General features: G+C 37.5%; 1 protein-coding gene across 1 annotated transcript; it reads right to left on the bottom strand.

Annotated features, from left to right (window-relative positions):
* Positions 1-10,856: 10,856 nt before the first annotated feature.
* On the bottom strand, positions 10,857-14,174 carry LOC121756984 (trihelix transcription factor GT-3b-like). The gene is made up of 2 exons (XM_042152427.1): positions 13,665-14,174; positions 10,857-11,788 (listed from the first exon to the last, which is right to left on the bottom strand). The coding sequence occupies exons 1-2, from the start codon at positions 14,031-14,033 to the stop codon at positions 11,213-11,215; spliced, it is 945 nt and encodes a 314-aa protein (XP_042008361.1). The 5' UTR covers positions 14,034-14,174; the 3' UTR covers positions 10,857-11,212.
* Positions 14,175-14,941: the final 767 nt, after the last annotated feature.

Below are 14,941 nucleotides of genomic sequence, written 5' to 3'. Positions count from 1 at the left end.
GAATTCAGTTTCAGCGAATGAGAACAGAGTGGCGGCACGTGCGACAGCGATACTTCGCGCGTGTGACCGACGCCGGTGATGTGCTGTCAAGCAGATTTCAAGATTATATTTTTTGCCCGTTTAAGTAGTTTCTAGTGTTGCATTTCGCCACCTTGAGATTTGATAATTATCGTTTTGCACCCTGAAATAAAGGAAAAATGCAATAGTCGAGTATTTTTCTTTTCCTTTAATCAATTTTAGAAGAATGTTAATACTATATCACATTTTTATTCTATGTTAGTTTTATACTTTCTTCATTTTCTAAAAATAGAAACTTTGAAAATGTGGAGTTCATTTTAATACAAAATTGATCAAGTAAGAGACAAGAAGAAAAAAAATACAAAAGGTAAGAAAGATAGAAAAAAAGTAGTGAAATTAGTGTTAGTGGATTGTGGAGTCCATTTTCCAAAATGATAAGTTTCTATTTTTAGAAAACGGATCAAAAAGGAAATAATTCTTATTTTCAGGAAACGGAAGGAGTAATAAATAACTCATTTGTTCATGAAAAAATAGTCTCGTTTAATTATTTTAGGATGTCCGCGGAAAATAGTCTAATTTAAAAAGTATAAACTTTCTTTCATATTTTTTGCACTTTTTTCACTTTGTTTTTCTTACTTTTTCTCTTCTCTCACTGTATTAAATTTCAACATTCCTAATTTCTATTGACTTTTCAGAATTTGTGTCCAAATTTGATAAAAAAGAAAATTACATAAAAAAGTTAAAATCTCTTATTCTGAATAATTCAAATGTCTTGATCTCATAGTCAAAAAAGATGAAGGACTTAAGACCCATATTCTGAAATATGTCCCCCTTTGAGATGCTCTTAATAACTAGTATTTTCTTCGTCACTTAAAAATATATCACATTTTCCATTTTGGTATGTCCCTTTAAAATAGACCAAAAATATTTCAGAAAACTTTTTTCTCTCTAATGAGATGAGCCTCACTCTCCACTAACAATACTCCAAACATTTTTTTTCTTTTTATCTCTCTTTTACTTTACTAACTGTGACTCCCCTTATAAGAGGATAAAAGACTTACCAAAAATAGAATGAGACTACTCCCTCCATTCCATAGTAGTGGGGGCATTTTTTTTCTAGTCTACACACAATTTAAGAATAATAGTGTTAAGTGAGTTAAGTAATGAAGAATAAAATAGGAAATGAAAAAGGTATAGAGATGAAAAGAGAATAAAATAAAAAAGAGTAAAATAAGTGAGAAAAATGTGTTGACTTTTACTAAAAAGAGAAATAACTGTACTATTATGGAACGTAATAAAATAGCAAAATGACTCCACTATTATAGAATGAAAAGAGTAGTACTATTTTTATAAAACAGGCCAAAATAGAAAAGGAATACTATTTTTACCATGTGAATGAAATAAAAACAAATTATAATAAAATATCTTATATATATAAACTCCAATTTTGATTTTTCGATTTCAACGGAACATATCCAGTGTCATCGCAACACGCAAACAAGACAGCACACAGTGAAGGTGTTTGATAAAGGAGATGATGGGTAATTACATGTTTCATACAAAATGTTTTACATTTTTTTCAATTTAGTATAAAAAGTATTAAGTTTACTTAGTGTTCCAAAATATACATTATGCTAAGTCCCTACTAACACCGTTACTCCAATTACATTATACATACAAAAAGTTTCATCAATGTTTCAAATTTGTACAAAATGTTTAAATTATAACTTTCCATTAATTATTTTAAACACAATTATTTTTATTACTCACAAAAATGAAAATGCATAAAAAAATCAGCACTCTTCACCATCAAATTAGCGAATTGCATTTTATTGTCGAAGCTTTCTCCTGTAACAATAGAGAATACAGCTAAAAAGATATTGAATTTTTTTGTAAAAATTAAATATTGACTGTTGGAAGCTTAAATTAGCCATTTTGTAAAGATGAAACATGAACTTATTTTATATTGTATTCTATAAAGAATACAATAAAAAATAGAGTATATTGAGAAACATAATTTTTTTTAAATCACGATCAATTGTTGGAAGAATTGATATTGACTATATGTTTTTAGAGTGATTAATTGTATTAAATCTCTAATTAATTTTTTTATTATGATGATAAGTTGGAAAAATTATAAACTAACTAATGGTGTTTAAAATATTTAAAAAAATGTATTAATTTAAAATACTAATATAATTTTTTGTATATAATTTTTTGTATGAAATACATAAACTTATACTTTATGTACTAAATTGAAATAAAGGTAAAATATTTTGTATAAAACACGTGATTAGCCAAGGAGACGACGAGAGGGAAACAAAAGATCGAAGCTCAGAAAAAGAACGCCGAGAAGAATCAGAAGTCCAAAGGTTCTCAGATCGAAGCCCGCGCCGTCGGCCTCCAAGTCGTCTACTCTATTTGTCGGTTAATTTCTTCCGATAGATGTGTCGAATTGAAGATTGAAATCTCATCTCTCTCTCTTTTCTTTTCTCTTTTACTATTGCTTAATAATTGTGTTTGATAACTTTGTGAATGAGTTGAACTACGGGGTTATTGCTCTATGTCAAAGGAGAAATTTCGGAATATAGGTTTAAATTCGCCGACCTTTCGAGATAAGGGATTCAATTCGCTCACCTTTCGAAATATGGGTCCGAGACACGCGAATTTTTCAGAATAAGGGTTTTACACCTTTTTATATTTATTCTCTTCATTTTTCTTATTATTTCCCTTCCAATAATTATAGATTTACTAAACTATCCTTTCAACCCATCTTTCAAAATTTTCATTTTACCTCCCTCCAAACGATTTGTGCTCCATTCTTAAAAGTCAATCTTCTCTCTCAAATTCTCATGTTCACACCGCCAAGCACTTTATTCTCACAGCCTCAACCCTTTTCCAGTGGTTGTGCATATCTTCCAGTGTGTTATGTGTAACACCTCCTCTCCCTATCATCACATTGGGATCCAAATCAATCAATTCATCAAGGAAAGCAAACATATTTTATTCACGACGTTGAAAACACCATGGCCGAAACTTGCTTCGCGAAAGGCAGACCACTCAGGCTGCTCCTTGTACTTGCTCGCTAATCCTTCTCGGCTCCCACTATCTCCAATTGTAATGTGTACAAATCCACAAGGATCGGATTTGCCATTGAAGACATGTTTCTGTATAGCAAGATATTTCAATCAATCAATTCTGTGCAGCTGAAGCAGAGGCTAGTCGGAGGAGAGAGCGAAAACGTGGATTATTATGCGTTGATGGGATTGAGGAGAGGTTGCTCGAGATCGGAATTGGAAAGAGCGGCGAAGAGTGGAAGCGGAGGTGGTGAAGGGTGGAGGCAGAGATGGTGAAGAGGCGCCGGGAAGAGGTGGCGGCGAAGTGGAAGGTGGAGGTGGAGGCGGAGTGCTTAGCGGCGTGAACGTGAGAATTTGAGAGAGAAGATTGACTTTTAAGAGTGGAGAGAAAATCGTTTGGAGGGAGGTAAAATGAAATTTTTGAGAGATGTTAAAGGATAGTTTAGTAAATCTATAATTATTGGAAGAGAAATAATAAGAAAAATGAAGAGAATAAATATACAAAGGTGTAAAACCCTTATTCCAAAAAATTCGCATGTCTCGGACTCATAATTCAAAAGGTAAGCGAATTGAATCTCTTATCTCGAAAGGTCAGAGAATTTAAACCCATATTCCGAAATTTCTCATGTCAAAGTGTGTTGGATCTAAATTTGGGAAAATGTTGGTGAATTGTGGGTTGTATCTGGTAATTTGGATCACGAGTTTCCTGTTTATGTATCAGCTTCGGATAGAATAAGGAGCTGTTTGATATCAATGATAGTTATATGGAGATTTTATAACGTTGGATTGTTTTTTGAAATGTAGTTGATGCAAAATCTTTGATTATCGTAAGGCAAAACTGTTAGGGCTACAAGGCAGATTCCACTACTTAAATTGCAAGCCACTTCTACTTTCTCAGTGTCTGGTTCTTGTTTAAAGAAATTCACTCCATAGATATTTCCCCGAGGATTAGCGAAGTTGTGACCCGTTTTTCTTTTACCTTTCTGTTCGACTTTCTACTTCTGCATTGGTTTCCCACATGCATATCTTAGTATAATGAAGGACTAATGGTCTAGGCAACCTACATTCCATAATGTGATGGATTGCTTTTCCTATTGATATCATTACTTCTAAAACATTGTTTTCTCGTTTAGCCTTTTACACGAGGATACTTGCTTCCTTACATAAAATTAAGTTCACATTATCTGGTTAAGCCTTTTACATGAGGATACTTACTTCCTTACATAGAATTAAGTTCCCATTATCTCGTTTAGCCTTTTACGTCAACATCATATGCTTAGGAAGCTTCTAGATATGTGTTTTAACATAACCTAAAGGGTTTGGTGGAGGAGGAATAGCTAAAAGGGAGATCTTCAAGATGCTGAAAGCACGTCTTATGTTGGGCATCTATAATCTCTCCCAGGAGGAATGGTTTCAGCATCACTGTAATTGCTTTAGTGGTGACCTTTACTAAATCTCGTGTTGTATATTTCTACAACGTAATGCACTACAAGGAACCCATAATGAAACATACCTAGAGTGCTTTCAGACGTTTCTTTTGGAAGAATATTACGTAAATTTTGGCTTAGAGTAGTTTCAGAGGTAACCGCCGAATCTCTCTTGTTCTAAAATAAAGTGCACTATACCCTAAACATCTGGTCTTGATAATATAATTTGTCATGTTGTTCTATCTGACATTCCATCTGTTGGAATTATCAATTTGATAACTACTTAGTCATCAACTTGATTAAGTTAGAAGCTTCCTATGGAGTTATCAATTTGATAACTACCTCTTAAGTAGTAAAATAAAAAATGATCTCTTAAAGTGGAAGCAAAGTTCAAGATGATTACTACTTAATCTTCCCTAAAGTCTATAAATAATTGTGGAGGTTGAAAGGAGAATTTATCATAAACACACCAACATCACAAGCTCTCCTTTCACTCTCTAAACTAATTCTCTCATTCATTCATATATAGCCACTTTAGGAGCATCGTCTCCTCAATTCTCGAAACTCCAAAAGTTCGCTGGTGCCTAGTGAGTTTGAGGTGCATCTACTCACTAGGACGAAGTCATTTTATCTTTGGGGACACTACTCCAATCCGTGAGCACTAGCCGGGGCGTAATTTGTCTTGCGGAAAGAGAGTTTTCCTTGACTCGACTTATCGTTAGTACTGTTATTTTCTATTTTTGTTGTAATTTCCATTTCACTTGTATCTGTATTGCTCTTCGGCTGTAATAGTTAGAGTACTTCCTGTAAACGGCTCGGGAATTTTCCCAATTTTATCCAACAGTAGCAAGACAAATTAGTCGTACTCTAGGTGATGTCGACCGAAGTTACGATGGACGAAAACCATGGAGCTAGAGGAAACGAACACCAACAAAATGGATCTACTTTTTCTGCTGCCAAAACATCGGTGTTGACATCTGTTTCGACCTCGAGGGTGATGCCTCAGGCCGATAAGCCAGAAAAATTTAAGGGCTCTGAATTTAAACGTTGGCAACAAAAGATGTTGTTCTACCTAACTACGTTAGGTGTTGCCAACTTCCTCACGGAAGATGCGCCAGTCGTATCTGAGGAAGAGACGGACTTCCATGTCCGGAACGCCTATGATGTTTGGCATCAAGGCGATTTCTTGTGCAAGAATTACGTCCTGAACTGTTTAGAGGATAGTCTTTATTCTATCTTCGCAGGGACTAAGACCTCAAAAGAATTGTGGGGGGCTCTTGACAAGAAGTACCGCGTCGAGGACGCCGGTACGAAAAAGTATGTAGTTGCAAAATTTTTGGACTACAAGATGGTGGACTATCGTCCAGTGGTGGCGCAAGCCGAAGAGCTGCAAATCATAATCCATGATGTCCACGCTGAAGGAATGGTCTTACCAAATCAGTTCATTGTTGCGGCAATGATTGAGAAACTTCCTCCGTGCTGGACAGATTTTAAAAATTATCTGAAGCACAAACGAAAGGAAATGAAGCCTGAAGACCTGATTGTTCGTATTCGTGTCGAAGAGGACAACAGGCGTTATCATCAGAAGCCGAGAAGCTCGGAAGACTCAAAGGCAAATCTGATAGAGCGAGGAAGATCCTCAAAACGTCCCCGCCCGAATGAAAAAGATAAAGGGAAAGGGAAGGCAATTGCCCGAAAGTTTGAAGGTAACTGCTATAACTGTGACAAATCAGGTCATATGGCGAAGGACTGCAGAAAACCCAAGAAAAAGAAAGCCAAGAAAGACTTAAACCTGGGCGAGAAGAACTTCGATGAGGATGACTTGGCAGTCGTGGTCTCTGAAGTGAACCATGTAGATAACCCAAAGTCTTGGTTTATCGACACTGGAGCGACTGTACATGTCTGCTCAGATCGAAATCAGTTTTCAACATACAAACAAGTTGAAGGGAAGAAGCTTCACATGGGAAACCAAAACTCATCTGAAGCTATCAGCTTGGGAGAAGTGAAGCTCAAGATGACGTCAGGTCATGAGCTGAAACTGAAGGATGTGCTGCATGTCCCAGACATCCGAAAGAACCTGGTTTCGGGTAGCCTACTTGTTAGTCATGGTTTCAAGTCAGTTTTTATGTTTGACAAGTTTGTATTGACTAAGTTTGGTACTTTCCTTGGAAAAGGTTATCTTTCCAATGGTTTGTTCAAACTAAATGTAACAGTTGTGTCCCGCACTCCGAAATTATCAAGTAATGAAAATGATGCATCTTCTTACTTGCTTGAGTGCTCCGATTTGTGGCATTGTAGATTGGGACATGTAAATTTAAATGCTATAAAAAGATTAGTGAATCTCGATTTACTAAAAGTCAACAAATTCAACTCACTTGAAAGATGTGAGGTGTGTGTTGAAGCTAAAATGACTAAGCTGCCGTTTTACTCGGTACAACGGAGCACGAAACCTCTAGAGTTGATCTATACAGATGTATGCGATTTGAAAGTTGTGCAAACTAGAGGTGGTAAAAAATATTTTATCACATTTATTGATGATTGCACAAGGTATTGTTATCTTTATCTGTTAAGAGGTAAGGATGAGGCAATTGAAGCGTTTAAAGACTTCAAAATTGACGCCGAAAATCAACTTAGTTGTCAAATTAAGTGTGTTCGAAGTGATAGAGGTGGCGAATATGTAGCCTCATTTGCAGAATTATGTCATGCGAGTGGTATAATTCACCAAACTACGACTCCTTATTCTCCTCAATCGAACGGCGTTGCTGAACGCAAAAATCGAACATTGAAAGAGATGATGAAAGCTCTTTTGATTAATTCAGGGTTACCCCAGAACATGTGGGGGGATGCTGTGTTAACAGCGAATCATATCCTGAATAAAATTCCACTTAAATGTAGGGATGTGACTCCTTACGAGTTGTGGAAATGAAAGAAACCATAGTATTCATACCTCAAAGTCTGGGGATGTTTAGCGAAGGTGGAAGTGCCTCTTCCAAAACAAGTTGCAATTGGCCCCAAAACAGTCGATTGTATCTTTATTGGATATGCACTCAACAGCTACGCCTATCGTTTCTTGGTCCATAAGTCAGATGTGCCTGACATAGCTGAAGGAACGACCATGGAATCAAGGAATGTTATATTCTTTGAGAATGTTTATCCTTCTAAGAAGCAAGAGGACCATTCTAGTGAAAGAATGGTGGATGAAGCTACTAGTTCTCATTCTCTGGAAAGGACGAAGCCAAGTACTGAGAATGAAGAACCAAGACGTAGCAAAAGAGCCAGAGTTGCAAAGACCTTTGGCCCCGACTTTATTACTTTTATGTTGGATGATGAGCCAAAGTCACTAGCAGAAGCTCTGTCTGGCCAAGATGCACCATTCTGGCTAGAAGCGATCAATAGTGAAATTGTATCAATAATGAGAAATAACACATGGGTGTTAGTGGACTTGCTAGAAGGTTGTAAGCCTTTAGGGTGCAAGTGGATCCTGAGAAGGAAATATAACGCTGATGGTACTATTGATAAGTACAAAGCTCGCTTAGTTGTGAAAGGCTTTAAGCAGAAAGAAGGATATGACTTCTTTGATACCTATTCACCAGTTACGAGAATCACTTCTATTCGGATGCTTCTGGCGATTGCTTCATTGCACAATCTTGAGATTCATCAAATGGGTGTGAAAACTGCATTTCTGAATGGTGAATTGGAAGAAGAGATATATATGGAGCAACCTGAAGGGTTTGTTGTACTTGGCCAAGAAAGGAAGGTATGCAAACTAGTGAGGTCTCTATATGGATTAAAGCAAGCATCATTGCAATGGCACTTGAAGTTTGACAAAGTGATGCTGTCAAATGGATTTACTATCAACGAGTGTGATAAGTGTGTTTACATTAAAAACACAGATAATGGGTTTGTTATTGTGTGTCTTTATGTAGACGATATGTTGATTATGGGCAGTAATAATCGCATTATCAACGAAACGAAAAATATATTGAAAAGAAATTTCGACATAAAAGATATGGGTCTAGCTGATGTGATTCTTGGAATCAAGATTGTAAGAGATCACGAGGCAATACTTTGACACAATCTCACTACGCTGAGAAAGTGCTCAAGAAGTTCCGCTCATTTGATTGTGAGCCAGCTAAGACTCCATTGGACCCAAATGTGCATTTGAGTGTGCACACGGGTGAGCCTATTGCTCAAGAAGAATATGCAAGGATCATAGGGAGTATGATGTTTATCACAAACTGCACCCGACCTGATCTTACATGTCCAGTGGACAAGTTGAGCCGATTTACGAGCAATCCAAGTAACGAACATTGGAAAGCTCTTCGTAGAGTTTTGAGATACTTAAAGTATACTCTCGACTTTGGGCTGCATTACACCAGATATCCCCAAGTACTTGAAGGGTACTGTGATGCAAATTGAATTTCTGATTCAAAAGACTCATTTTCAACAAGTGGGTATGTGTTCACTGTGGGGGGTGGTGCTGTTTCGTGGAAGTCAACGAAACAAACCTGTATAGCTCGATCCACCATGGAATCTGAATTTATCGCTTTAGATAAAGCAGGGAAAGAAGCCGAGTGGCTTAGAAACTTCCTAGAAGACATCCCATGTTGGAAGAAGCCAGTGCCCACAGTAGTGATGCACTGTGATAGCCAAGCGGCTATAGGGAGAGCACATAATAGTTTGTATAACGGAAAGTCTCGACATATACGTCGAAGGCACAATACCGTGAGGCAATTGATCACGAGTGGTGTTATCTCAGTCGCTTATGTAAAATCAAAAGATAACTTAGCGGATCCATTAACTAAAGGGTTATGTCGTGATCAAATGCTTAAGCTGCTAGAAGGAATGGAGTTGAAAACCACATCTAAAAGATGATTATAGTGGTAACCCAACCATACGATTGGAGATCCCATGGGCTTGGTTCAATGGGAAAACGAAGCTATATGAATCTAGTCGTAACACTCAGAAGATCTTAGTCTTCGCCCATTCCTTATAAAGCATTGAGTGTTGTAACCTGCAAGTGGTAAGATGTTAAGTCTTTTACTTTTAATGATTCTTGGAAACCTCTAGGAGGTAGAGTATAGCAGGATACTCGAGAAAGAATCACCTATGTAAGTGAGAAGTGAGGGCCGCTTCAAAATATGTAAGATCACTTATGAATCCAAAGTGGTGTTCCATGGCCAGAAAAGGACACAAACGTGAGAACTGACGAGTTTGTAAACAATATTGTGTCAATACTATTGTCTCGGTATACACCAAGGGGGAATGGTTCAAGGCATCACGTCCACCAGGCCGCCGGTATGCCCGATCATATTGACTATGGAAGGTTCAAAGCCCCAAGCTACCATTTCAAATACAATATTATTTCTTGAGAATTGAGGCTAGCATCTGCATATGTGCGTATTCATTCCTCCAATGGAGGTGTGACTAAGATGTTGGTTTGTGAAGCTCTAACCAATGTGGGGGATTGTTGGAATTATCAATTTGATAACCACTTAGTTATCAACTTGATTAAGTTAGAAGCTTCTTATGGAGTTATCAATTTGATAACTACCTCATAAGTAGTAAAATAAAAAATGATCTCTTAAAGTGGAAGCAAAGTTCAAGATGATTACTACTTAATCTTCCCTAAAGTCTATAAATATGTGTGGAGGTTGAAAGGAGAATTTTTCACTAACACACCAACATCACAAGCTCTCCTTTCACTCTCTAAACTAATTCTCTCATTCATATATAGCCACTTTAGGAGCATCGTCTCCTCAATTCTCGAAACTCCGAAAGTTCGCCAGTGCCTAGTGAGTTTGAGGTGCTTCTACTCACTAGGACGAAGTCGTTTTATCTTTGGGGACACTACGCCAATCCGTGAGCACTAGCCGGGGCGTAATTTGTCTTGCGGAAAGAGGGCTTTCCTCGACTCGACTTATCGTTAGTACGGTTATTTTCTATTTTTGTTGTAATTTTCATTTCACTTGTATCTGTATTGCTCTTCGATTGTAATAGTTAGAGTACTGCCTGTAAACGGCTTGGGAATTTTCCCAATTTTATCCAACACCATCTTACTCAATTATGGTTCGAAATTGCAGGCCCAGCTAGCAAATCAGAATCAGCTTGTTGATCATTACAGCTCCAAGCACCCAAAAGAAAAGCCTCCAAGCAACTCGGGATAACAGCTATCATCTCTAAAAGCTTTGGGTTTTCTTGGAAAAAAATGTACTTTTAACTCCAGAACACTTGATGTTGAGTTCCTCTGTTCTGCTTATAAGAATGTACCCCAATTATTACCTGCAAGGATCTACAAATGAATAAATTGTAGTTGAACTTGTGCTCTTAAATCTTTCTAACCAGAAAGCGTAAACATTATCATATGAAATCATACGACGATGTTTATTCTTACAGTAAATTTGAGTCCTTCATTATGTACAAAATCCTTAAATGTTTAGTGGTAAAGCTAATGTAAAAACTGTTCAGTATTCACCTCAAACAACGATCATCCACCTAAAACGAAATCAACACTACATGTATAAGAACAAAGATCAATATGCTGCCATAATATTCAAAGCCCAACTCAGATTGATGTGTTCCCAATATTCAAAGACTTTCTGATAACTGTAATTTCAAATGTTTTCAATATGTGATCCCATGATATAAGCAATTGAAAAATGGGATGTTAAGCCTTCGTCTAGATTGTTCCTAAGCAGTCTCGCCCTCATGGATGAGCTTGTTCAACAGTGCCGTTAGCAACGCATCCCTCTGTTCAGCTCTGCTCTCTTCTCTCACTCTCCGTTCTTCTTCCCTCTCTCTCCACGCTTGTTCCATCATCAGCTTCTCTCGTTCAAGCCTCTCCATCTTCTGCTGCCATTCCTGCTCAAATCGCTCCCTCTCTTCAGCACGCTTCTCCATTGACGCCCTCCACTCCATATCGATCATCTGCTGCTGCTGCATAAAATTCCTCATTATCTCCCCAATGATATTATGCAGCGGCTCTCTTGCCTTTTGTCGTTTTTCTATTCCAGCTTTTCGTTTTGGAACCGCTCTCACTTTCCCAGCCTGATAATCGACTTCAACCCCTTCATCATCTTTCTGCTCTTCAATGAATTCTTCATTAGATTGATCCCATGAAGCACCATTAAGCCTCTTTCTTCCTTTGGCAATGACAGTTTCTGCTTCGGCCTGAGCATGCTGAATCCGGTTCGCCCTGGCTGTGAACACTGCGTGCAGTTCATTGAAAAAAGGGTGAACAGTATTCACATTAGAGGCTTCTTGCTCCTGCAGTATAGAAGAAACATCTTCAGATCTCGACCCTAAGCGAATTGAATCCATCCATCACTGCTTTATCCTAACTATTTCTACTTCAACAACCATGTTGTTACCAAAAGAAGAAACGAACTCGCAAAAATAAATAAGAACCTTACATGATCTAACGAATACCTTAATCTGAATTTACTCAACACTTGCCACAGAAATGAGTTCTCACTTTCAAGATCCAAACAATTTTGAAAAGCAAATACTACTCCTTTTCCATCTTTGTGAGAGCATCGAAATCTAGGCGTATGCAAGATAAAATATCCGTTATATAACTAGGCGTATGCAAGAAAAATCTAGGAAAATGTTGGAACCATATCAAACTGCAAAGATTAATTAAATTCAATAGTACCAAAAATTTGGGAAGTTAATAAAGAGACAAGAAATTTGGGGACGACTCCTTACATGTATTTAGGCCTAACAATTTAATTTTGAATAAAATCAAGGTAAAAGATCATAACCTAAAAACATTACTCAGCAATATACTTAATGATCATATATGAAATGTCACTTATTAGATATATGCAACCCTGTTCTGTCACAGTTATAGTCCGGCGCAGGAGCTAGAGGTATGAGACTTCCAAGACAGTATCAGCAAAAGTTCATTTCCTTCAATAAACTTTATGTCTCAAATTCAATATTCCCATTCCATTGTAACGAAATATTTATTCCCGAGACAAACCTTTCAAAGTCCTAGTAAGATTCCAGAATCATTTGAATTCATTATTTACATGGTAAATTTATTGTTTAATTAAGCTATTGCAGGAGTAGATAGCATTTCTCTACCAACTGAAATTTTCTTTTAATGAGGTAAATTTAGCATGAGATGCTTTAATGCTTGTGTTTATGGCATTTTCTTTAAATGGTTTCCAAATAGCTTACTCTGTTCTTATATTATACAGAAATTTCACTATAATTACGACACAATCATATGTCAACAAATAGCAATAAATAAACCGGAGAATCAAACTACACGACAAGCTTGACTACCACATCAATGCACACCATTCAGGACTGTAGAATCAGCTCATCATATTTAAAAGTCACAAAACCGTTGTATGGAGAAGAATCCAGCATAAATCGAATCTTATTTCTCCACGACACTGACTCATTCGACCTACTCATTATGACATGCGGCAAGAAATCATGAGGTTTCACACATTAGGACAAGATGCGACAGATTGTTGAAAAAAACAGAAAGTCGCCACAAAAACCATAACTTGAAGAAGTCACAGATAAAAAAGATAGCATATGGAATGCCTCTACATTCATTAAAGTTTATCATGGCAAGAGCAACTATCTCTAGCATGCTGAGCATTCACTAAATCGACCTGGATGTTACTATTTACATCACTCAACAAAATTCGCCAAAAGGACTGAAGAAGTCACGGGCCGGAGAAGCAATGGGTGCATCATTACAACATCTAGGTTTCCCTCATCCCCCCTCAGCAAAAAAGGGCAGTGCACGAACAACTAAAAAATCGATTTCTCTCTAACTTATCATTATCTCTAGCATGTAAAAGCACAAATCTTTAGGCCAAGAATCAGATAATCAGACAAAACCCTAATCGCATTGCCAAAATTTCCACATCAACCTCACAAGAAGAATAAAAATCTAATCTTTGTAATCAATCTTGACATAACATAAACCAAGAAACAGTCCAATTCGATAAAGACTCACACTTTGGAAAGGGAAAGGGAATCCCTACATAATCTCTTTCATAAACACAAAAGAAATGCAAAATTACCAGTTCAACTATGTCAAAAATCAAGAAACAATCAGAAAAAAGTAATGCATGGATACACATTTAGAATAAAATAAAAGTAATTATGTAAAGACCTTGTATGTAGTAACAAGATTTTTCCACTTCCATTTGCAGTGATCGGCAGTTCTCCAGTAGCCCCTGTCTCTCATTCTCTCTGCGACCATTTCCCACAGATTGAAATTCGTTTTGGCGACCAATTCGACCTGAGCCCTCATTTCGATCAAGTCCCTCGTTTCTTGGTTGCTCCACGGAGGAAGCCTCTCGTCTCTCGTCGGAAACTCGTCGTCAAAAGGTGGCGGGAGGGGGATCATCATGGTTTGGTGAAGCTGGTGGTGGTGGTGGTGGTGGTGGTGGAGGAGGGGATATGTAGTATTGGGATTTCCGGCGCTGCTGCTTGGGAGGAGGTGGTGATGGGTGGTGACATCTCCGATGTTGCCGTACATGGTTTTTTTTGGGGGGATTTGAAGGTTTTCGATTAATTTAGTAGTACTCCATCAGTGTAGAAATTTAGTAGTACAGTACATGATTACAATGAGGATTTGTGTCAAATTTTCGATGCCTCTCTGTCACTCTATTTCCATACTTTTCTTTAAAATTGCATTAATGATTTTGGACAAGAAAAATGAATGTTTTAAGGTGTTTGACTTTCTTACAAAGGATAATTTAATGCGGGAGACATTGGGGGAGATTTTGTAAGAAAATAATACCTGTATCTTTAGAGCATCAGTAGTGGTGCAGAATTCCCGGCAGAATTTCCCGCCGAATTCCCAAAAACACCTACTGCCACGTCATACAGACTTCCCACTGCACTGCCACGTCATAAGGACTTCCCACTGCATAGTGACGAACATCCCCAAGGACTTCCCACAATTAATAAAACCACAAATTTACAAATTAAACAATTTCCGAAATTAAATAATTTACGGAATTAAAATTTCGACTAAAATAGGGAAAAATTTTCCATTAAATAAAAAAAAGAAAAGTACATTTCACCAAATTAAAAAAAACATTTCAATAATTAAAAACTACATCAACGGCGACCCCCCACTGCCATACTTCTTCAATAATATCGTTCTGGAGCCGAACATAGGCTTGTCTTTGGTGTATGTCGGCAAATGCACGGATTCGATCGACATCGTCATGAGGTATCCCCATGCGTACATTGCTAGTGGCCACGCCGTGGCTTGGACCCACAGCACCAGCATCATCATTGGTCCAATCAGTCAGTGCTGGACCTTCATCCTTGACAATCATGTTGTGCATGATAATACATGCGTACATGATGTCGGCGATGCTGTCAACATACCACAGCCGTGTTGGACCCTTCACTGCTGCCCATCGAGCCTGGAGC

Source organism: Salvia splendens, chromosome 12 (genome assembly GCF_004379255.2).
Source record: "Salvia splendens isolate huo1 chromosome 12, SspV2, whole genome shotgun sequence".
Classification (NCBI taxonomy): domain Eukaryota; kingdom Viridiplantae; phylum Streptophyta; class Magnoliopsida; order Lamiales; family Lamiaceae; genus Salvia; species Salvia splendens.
This window is presented reverse-complemented; position numbering and strand designations above follow the sequence as displayed.

What these genes read in the sequence shown, in the direction of transcription:
- LOC121756984 (XM_042152427.1), bottom strand. Translation starts at nt 14,033, where the DNA reads ATGTACGGCAACATCGGAGATGTCACCACCCATCACCACCTCCTCCCA. An exon ending in ATCTTGTTACTACATACAAG is followed by an intron (nt 11,789 to 13,664) that starts GTCTTTACATAA and finishes TCTATACTGCAG; the next exon opens with GAGCAAGAAGCCTCTAATGT.